This window comes from Maylandia zebra, linkage group LG10, assembly GCF_041146795.1.
Source record: "Maylandia zebra isolate NMK-2024a linkage group LG10, Mzebra_GT3a, whole genome shotgun sequence".
NCBI lineage: Eukaryota > Metazoa > Chordata > Actinopteri > Cichliformes > Cichlidae > Maylandia > Maylandia zebra.
This window is the reverse complement of record NC_135176.1, coordinates 9671174-9680266: the sequence shown is the minus strand read 5'-3', so window position 1 is coordinate 9680266 and position 9093 is coordinate 9671174. Positions and strand designations below refer to the sequence as shown.

Here is a 9093-nt window from a genome sequence, read left to right as displayed (position 1 = left end):
CTTTAATTTCACTCGCCAGATCAATAGCACCTGATACAGCCTCATCTCATTCTCATCTAACAGTGAGGCACTGCGTTTATAATGCTATTGACAATATTGAGCAGTATTGACGAAAAAACTGGATAAGAGCCTCAGGCAGCGGGCAGGAATGAAGTGCCATTTCTTCACAGCTGTACACCTTTGTAATAGCTCTCTCAACCATGAACATGAATATAAAATGCCAGCTACTAAAAATCAGACAGCTTTGTTTCAATCGTTTTACTCAACCGTTCGTGTCTTTTGGCGGGGTGACGCTGGGTCGAGTTCAGGAGGAGACAAATGATAACAGAAATTATGCATCAGCTCTGCGAGAGCACATCTGCAAGATAAAGGAGGAATGTTTGTGTGCTGGATAAACAAAATGGCTCTAGTATATCTAGTTGCAGGTGCAATGTTGGGAATGGGAATAATGTGTTGGGGGATCTAACACCGAGTCTCTAAAAGTATAAACCGAGCAAGTGTATGTTACGCATTCTGATGTTTTAATTCATTCAAACGGAGATGAACTAGCTAAATATATATTTATACATGTATAATAACATTTTGAAATAACAGTTAGGTATAATAAGGCGTGCTTTAAGATCTTATCAGTCCAAGTACATACAAATTGAATGAAAGGAAATAAAATCTAATAGAAGCCAGCCAAAACAGCGCGCTTTCATTTACGCGACACTCATCATGTTGCTGACTATGCCTATGAGTATATCAGCTGTCTGTGATCTCCTTGAAAAACAGAAAGAAAGAAAACGACTCCTGACCATAGCTGTACCAGTTCAGATCTAAACTGCTGCTGAGTTTTAATGCTCAGATTTATTGTGCTTGTTACATTCGCGCGGCTTTTTCTCCCAGGGCAAGAGAGAGGAGAGGAGGGGCTGAGCTGTGCTGTGCTGCACCGTTCAGCTGCTCACCTCTCACTGAATCCCGTCTCCACCTTTCATCCCTCAACTTGTCCCACGTAGGGATGGATGAGTTCCACCGCCGTCGGACCTTGTAAAGTATCAGACCAATGCGTCTGAACTGGGGGACCGACAGTCACTGGAGGGTCTTTGGGCGTCGGTGATGTTTGCAATTGGTGACTGCAGAAACTGCCAACGTGTCGGCGAGTCGACAGACCACAGCTTACTTGTGCGCTCTTGGAGTGGGAGAATGGACATGTGAATGAGAACGATTTCCCTCGGCGGCTACAATAACTGTTTTGGTTCTTTTAGTTCACAAATCGTCACAAAGTCTCACAAGTGAAAACAGGATTGATGAGATTCTTTTTCTTTTTTTCTTTTTTTGTTTCTGCTTGAGGAGGAATTCATGCGCCGATAGCTCACGAGGCCAATATGCCAGAATGGGTCCTCTACAGTATTTATTTCTCTGTGGACTTCTGCACACCCAGACCTATGGTAAGTTCATACAGTGCATGCATCTCTTACTTAGCGTCGTGGTTAAAAGGATGTCTCGTCCCACGTCATGCTATAGAAAGAATAGTCAACTGTGACCCGATGCGTATTCGACCACAGTGATTCCAGCTTAAGTCCACCAAGAAGATACTGAGTATGGTACGCGATTAACAGCTGGCACCCTTCAATTCTTGGTCATCATATTATATACTTTCTTCTCTTTCTTTTTAGTTTAGCCCCTGTATAAGATTTTGTTCCAGACCAACTATTTAATGGTTAGGTAGACAAAGTGATTATTTATTTATACGGGGTACCCTTAGCTGAATAGATTTCTTACTTGAATTAAATGGTTGACAGCTTATCAATATTGAGTAATCTGACAAAAAAAAAAAAAAAGAAAAAGTCCAGGCAGCCAAACTTTTCCCCCCTATATTATCTGAAAAAATAATATTTTCTGCTCCTTCAGTGTCATGTTCTACTCATGTCGAAACCTATAATGGCTCCTGCTGGACCCACATATTGCTTTAATTGTCTTTATCTTGCGTCAGATACGTGGCCTCACGTTCAGGTTGATCAGTTAACTTAATGGACCTTCTGCTGTCTCAAATTTGAAATGTCTAGTCTGACGTGGAGGCAGTGTACCTTCACATAGTCTTAAAATCTGTCCCAAGCTGTGCATGTGTTCAGTACAATGGACCTTTTAACATAAACACTGTATGCACAAAAATTCATTTGCACCTTTACATTTCAAGAATCTTGCGTTGTTCAATCTCCTGAAGTGTTTTGTGCTACTTTGTCCCATATAGCACAAATCTGTGTCAGTAGAGTAAATGTGTGCAGGTGTAAGCACTACACAGCACATAAAGTGGCTTTTGAAACGGGTGTTTCCTGTACACTGGAAATGCTGAGTTTATATGGTACAGTGTGTCAATGCAGCACACAAGAGCAGCAATCATCTCATCTTTATGAAACCTGTAGTCGGGGGGCGGGTGTTGATTGAACGCTGAGGTCATCATAGGAGTTGAAGTTTGTATTGGACTCCTGCTGACAGGTGTTTCCTGTGATTGGCACACCACATTTTTCTATACATTTACTGGGTTGAATCAGCACATTCTGACAGTTACATCATAAGCCATTGTTAATGCATGGCTGTTGCATTGGTTTTAATGGGTTTCTGTGGATATATATGTATTAATATGGAGATATATGTTAATACACATCCAGCATACCCATTCTTATGTTTTCAGTTAAAGGAATCTTCCAAGTTATAAGCTGAAGCTTGTACTGGTAAAACACTGTCAGCGTAACCTGGTTTTTATCAAAGTGTCCACTGCATGTAAGCTCCCAAATAACTACTTATTTTCTGCAAGGCTTTGAGTGTGGGCTTCAGCACCATGGATAGTTCTCACTAAATGGACATATTTGGGAAGAAAAATGAGCCTCAAAGGCTGGACCTGGACAAAACATTTTAAAAATATTTTAACTGTTCTAAATGTATCTAAATATAACTCTTTACTTTCAGACTCCATTAAAATTATATCTGCCTTTTTAACCCCCATTTTAAGGAGTTACATTTAAAAAAAAAAATCCAAATCTTTCCCTTCTTTTTTCACTCATTTACATTCAGGGTCATAGTGTCCATGGAGCCTGCCCCGAGTAAGAAATAGACAACCCCCTCCTGATGAGATGCCAGTCTATCACAGGGCCAACAGACTGACAGGACCCCACAGGACCTTCTTGCTGTTAGATGACAGTACCAACCACTGAGCCAATGTGCCACCCACAACTTAAATCATCTAATTTAAATTCTGTTGTCTGACAGAACAAGCCTCAAACTCTGCATTAGCTACTGTGGAGACCGGGTAATGGGAAGACCAATTAAACAAAGCCAGTATTTCACAAAATATGTGTTTGTGTGACTTTGCAGAGCCACACAAATGTTATAGATTATAGAGTTTTAAAAGCATTTTTAATACGCAGTGTATCTCCCTGCTTTGGCATGCTGGTGCCAGCTAATGGAACGCTTTTTGTCAACAAACCTCTTAACATTATAGACCATCACATAAATTTTTATTCACTTTTATGACTTTATTTCAGTTGCTGTAGAGCAGTCAATGATCACGGCTGCCTCTGCAGTTTGTATGATTTGTCCCCCTCACAGTTAAAAAGACAAGAGAAGCCAAACATCACTTTCATTTATTTATTATATATCTTATTTATTTTCTCCGTAAGACAGTCGAAAACGTAAGTTCTAGCGACTTAAACACTACACACTTGACTTGTTTGTATGCACACGACAGAGAAGACCTTTTAACTCAGATATTTTAATGTGCTCATACACCATGGAACAGATGAAAGTTGTGAGATTGTCATGTCGGTAAACAAACACAGTGCCACTACATTCGGGTCATTACTCTGTGACATTTAGAGGTGGAATATATGAAACACCACTGAATTGGTCAATAAATGGAAAAAAAAAAAAATCAGGCATTCCCGTGACATTTGATGGAGATCAGCTATCAAATACTGGGGGTTAAAACGTAAATATTATTTATGGCGAAATATAGCTGTTGATTTGAAAAGTACATAGTGAACTTTGCACATCCTTAGTGTTAAAGTACAAATCAAAAAATCCATTGTAGCAGCTGCTGTTATACACCCACTGTGACAACATGTTTGATGATGTCAGTGTTTGATGGAACGTGTTAATGAAAAAGTTAATGAGATGTAATGACTCCTCAGCTCCTGTCTGTGAAAGTAAATATGGAAGCTTCAGTTTAGAAACACAGTATATTGTAGAGCAAATAAAAACCTGACACTAATCAGCTTTCTTTTTTTTTCCAGGTACTGTAATCACATTATATTTTGTGTGTTCCACCAATCATATTTACAAATTGATGCAGAGGCATAATTTACAGTTTAAATTGCAGTGGAAATTATTATTTTAGTGACAGACGAAAACCATTACTTATTTTCCAACATAATTCCCCAAGATTTCTCTCTGTCATCAGCTGTCATTATTTTAATCAAAAGAAGTATGATAATCAACAATTCCCTGTTTTTCTCTCTTTTTTTATTTTAGAGAAACTGTGATAAGCCAGTATTGCTTTACTGCTGTTGTATGACACAGTGCCTATTAACTTTTAAAGGTTGCTCATTTGTAGTTGATATTGCTGTTTTTGGTAACTCAGGGGTTACCAACCTTTATCCCAAACATACTGTTGGTTAAAAAAGAAATATATGTGTATATGAAATAAACATTATCATCATTCCTTTCCTTTAGGGTCTCGTCTTCGCCAGGAAGACTTCCCTCCCCGCATTGTGGAACACCCTTCTGACCTCATTGTGTCCAAGGGGGAGCCAGCCACTCTCAACTGTAAGGCAGAGGGTCGTCCACCGCCTACGGTGGAATGGTACAAAGACGGGGAGCGTGTTGAGACAAACAGGGAAAATCCCCGTTCCCACCGTATGCTGCTTCCCAGTGGGTCCCTCTTCTTCCTGCGCATCGTTCATGGACGACGGAGCAAGCCAGATGATGGCATCTATGTTTGCGTGGCCCGAAACTATCTGGGGGAGGCCAAAAGCCGGAACGCGTCTCTAGAAGTAGCACGTAAGTTTGACTTTTCATTGTGCCCCTCTAGGCACAAAGGTAATAACATGGTCAAAGAAATCTCAATGTCGCATGAAAAAAAAAGGGAAATAAATGAATATGGAGCATGGGTGAGGGTGGTAACCTTTTGTGGGGTATATGAAAATATGAAAATGTGCTAATATTGCATAAAAAAGTAGAGGTTAAATTAAGCAAACAATGTGGAGCTGTTGTGCTACCGTATATGTCATCTGATGTCATCTGTCACGGTGCACGCAAGATCACATAACCTTTCCGCTGAACCTACAAGTGTGTGTTAATTTACCCAGCCGTGTGCATAACGTGTGTGCGCATATGTGTGTGAATATGTTTCCTGACTGCTAGTGAGACCTGTTTGGATGACCTGTTTGAGTAATGTATGGGCAAAGCTGTGAATCGCTCCAGGGAGGGAGAGCAAAAGGAGGCAGGATTTTAACCCAGCGAACTCCCTTTCAGTGTTTGGATTTGGAAAGACGCAGCCAGCTCCCAGCCAGTTCTCTCCCTGTGTGGGAGAAAGGCGCTCTGGGCTATTCACATTTCCATTATGTGCTAAACTGAGCTGATTTCTTGCCATGAACAAGATGCACACACGCTCGGACGCACATGCATGCACACAAAAACACCCACACCGTCTCCCCTGCTCTGTGTTTATCATTAGCACAGATGGGGAATTCCATGCAAACAATATATTGCAATTTGGCTTTAAAATAATAATTAAAAAAAATATTCACCCACCCATGGCATTCTGTTATATTTGCTTTTTAATTCCAAAATAGGTGAATATAAGACATGAACCTAATGACTTGACTATGATGTACTACAATTACATTACTACAGTTAAAACAAGAACATGTCAGAGTCAGAATTATGGCACTGTTGTGGCTTCAGCTGATTTGTCACCCTTGGCTTTATGGGCAAGTCACAGAAAAGGAAGGGAAAAAAACTGAGATAAGAACCATGAAGCTAATTGTAGCTCAAGACATTATCTGAAATCTCTGTGCCTTCTTTTTGTGCACCACATGATCTCTTTGCCTTATTGCTGTATTCAGTCCCTGTTGTCTTGTGTTTCTGTTGTCTTCTTTTACTGATGATACCTCGTCTTTGTTTCAAGGCAGTGAACTGTCCTGGAAGTGCTGAGGCTTACGCAGATGCTGGCAATGTAATAGGACATACAAATCGAGCCATAAGAACGAGTGTGTGTCTGTGTGTCTGTGTGTATGTGTGCGTCAGAGGATACAACATTGGCTTCCCCATACAAAACGAGACATTGTGGTGTCGGGTATTATAGCTGGTATTATCTAGCATCCCTGTCTCACTGTAATCGGAATTTACACTGCACTTTGTATCACATTTACACTGCACTTCTTGAGCTGTACAGTTGTCTTTGAAGATAGTGAATAATTCTTTCTCATAAAGAAACCAGAGACCCAAAACTGTCGTTATAATGTCAAGAGACACATCTTCTGGCGGCTTCACTGATTCCCTTGACTGAATAGATGCCTACTTTATGAGCACAGTGACTGTGTCAGAGTGATTTTGTGGGGATTTTCTGGTTCTCCCTAAACACAATAAAGCTCATTTGTATGTTGTAGCTCAAACCGGCATTCTGAATTCATTTTCTGAGTTAATTCTCACATTCTTTGTCACTGTTAAAGCTGCAGCTACTTATAAATTGTTTCTTGGTTTTTTTTTCGTGAGAAACCTATGTTATGTGTAGCAACCATACATATGTTGTAAATGTGACTTACCCAAAATAGAGTAGCAACACCTAAATATTAGAAAATATAGAAATGTCTTCCTCAGCATGGCTCAGCAAAGCTTTAATATTCTTTGAAAGGCATGTTTTGTTGCACATCATAGGATACATTCTTGAATCCACACCAATTGGTTTATATTTTTTGTATTCAAAGCACCATCGTAATCATTTTGAGGACATTTTGAAGGATCAGTGTTGGCTCTGAGGAGTACACCTCATGAGTACACTTCGTATTTCTAGATAGAGCCATACATATTTGGAGAATGACACTTTTTTGTGTGTATTTTTCTTTCTACACCACCTTAGTTAATTTAAATCACACAAGCGAGATGTGATTTGAGTATAAACTTATGGCAGTAATTCAATGGATTTACCAAAAGTAAATGAAATGACTGCCTGAATTCTACAACCCATGGACATCACGAAATGTTGTTTCTGCTCTCTAAGTCCTTTACTGCCACCACCTTTAGTTCCTGTTTTTTGTGGGCCTTTCTGCCTTCAATTTATTTTTCTTTAATAAAAGAAAAGTAACAAGGCCATTGAAGAGTTTCCCATTCCGTTGCCTTGAGAAACTCTTAGGTTGCTTTTGCTGCGCTCTGATTAATTATATATTTGCACTGTGAAGTCCTGTCTGATCAGTTTTGCAGCATTTGGCTGAGTCTGAGCAGAGAAGTAGCACTAGCATAGCCTGCTAGTGCTGCTGCTTTAAGCAGTCACATCATCAATAACCACTCGGTTCCACAGGCAGCCATACATGCCATAACATTACTTCAACCATGTTTGACAGATGATGTGGTATGCTTTGGATCACAAACTGTTTCTCTCCTTCGCCATACTTTTCACTCCTCATAATTGTCGAACAAGTCAAGCTTGGTTTCATATGTCCAAAGATTTTTTCTTTTTTTTTTTTCAAAATGTTCCACATTTTTTCTGGCAACGTCAATTGACCAATATTTACATTTATGTAGACGACTTTGACAGTGATGCACCTACCCCCACAAGATGACTTGACTTGGTTAGATGCTACTTTTTGGTGTTGCTGTTCTTGTCAGTGCATTTGTTCTTTTTTAGCAGTGTATCAGATGTTCAATTTCCCAATTCTAACTTTATTATTTTGATTTCCACCCTAATAATTGCCTTCACATGAATCAATCTTCATTGATGTCCACTGCAGTGGTGTACAGAAGCAAAACTAAAAACAAAAAATAAATGGTCCAAATACTCATTAATCTATTTGTACAGCTCAGTATATCTTGTCTATTATAAGGAAGCCCAGGATAGGATCCACATATTTTCAGTATGTATTATATTTATAGTAACTGCCTTGTGTACATAGTGTTAAGGGATCATTTTTGTTTTCCACAGCCTTTCTTACATAAAGGACAGTACATGCCGGGCAGATTTTAGTCTTCTCTGTGTAATTCAGAATATCATGGTTACAGGGATGCATAATCACATGACTCCTCCAGGGACTGCAGGTTCCTGCCAGTATTGCTGCAGCCAAAGTTGTCATGCAATGCTCCGGGTGGGAGCAAACGGGTATACGAAAGTGCTGTGGGGATGATCTGACAGTGAGTCTAGCTCTAGAATGGTCTTTAGGAGTCCACACACATCCTCAGATTTTCTAATGGGCTGTAGCATTGTATCTTAACCAGTGGCTCAGAAAATGTAGCTAACTAGAGGGGTGCTGCTCCCTTGGGTACATTTGTGCTATACAAGCTCAATTTTGGTGGTTCGTCATGCATTTTGTGAGCTTGAGTCTGAGTGAAATTTGAAGAGACATTATTCATTCCGTGTGATGCAAAACACTTCAGCTGTTTAAGATGGCAGCAAAGCTTAAAATATGTAAATTATGCAGATATGCCAGACAAACCTACAGCTGACAGCCTGGCATCAACAAATGATGTACCTCACAACATTTGTTTGTCATATAAATTAGCCAGTCCATACTAAAACATCTATTTGCACACATATTTTCTTTCTCCCCTTATGCCTTAACAGGGCTCATGTTAAAGAATTAATAGTAACAGTGCAAATTTAAACCACAGGTTTTTTTGTTGTTGTTGAGAATCATCTAAAAGGACAGACAAAATGTTAGTTTTTCTTGAAATCTGAAGAAATTATTGTGCATAACTCACCATTTCTTTATTTCCTCCATTATTTGATTTGTTATTCACTTAACACATTGGCATATTTTAAAGTCTTTGCCTTTAACTTGCTTCTTGTGCCTAATCATCTAGCTTCAGGCTGACTTCAATACAACTGTGATGTCTAGAGGGACA

At 39.5% G+C, this 9093-nt stretch overlaps 1 protein-coding gene across 2 annotated transcripts in view; it reads left to right on the top strand.

Moving 5' to 3' along the window:
- The first annotated feature begins 877 nt into the window (after positions 1-877).
- The window catches only part of LOC101480017 (roundabout homolog 2), an 83453-nt gene continuing 75237 nt past the window's right edge, over positions 878-9093 (top strand). Inside the window, exons 1-2 of one of the 2 annotated variants that reach the window (XM_012920784.3) lie at positions 878-1430; positions 4711-5037. In XM_012920784.3, coding sequence (XP_012776238.3) covers positions 1376-1430; positions 4711-5037 — 382 coding nt within the window. In that variant the 5' untranslated portion in view covers positions 878-1375. The remainder of the gene's footprint in view (positions 1431-4710; positions 5038-9093) is intronic. The other variant, XM_014408600.2, reaches the window with a different exon arrangement.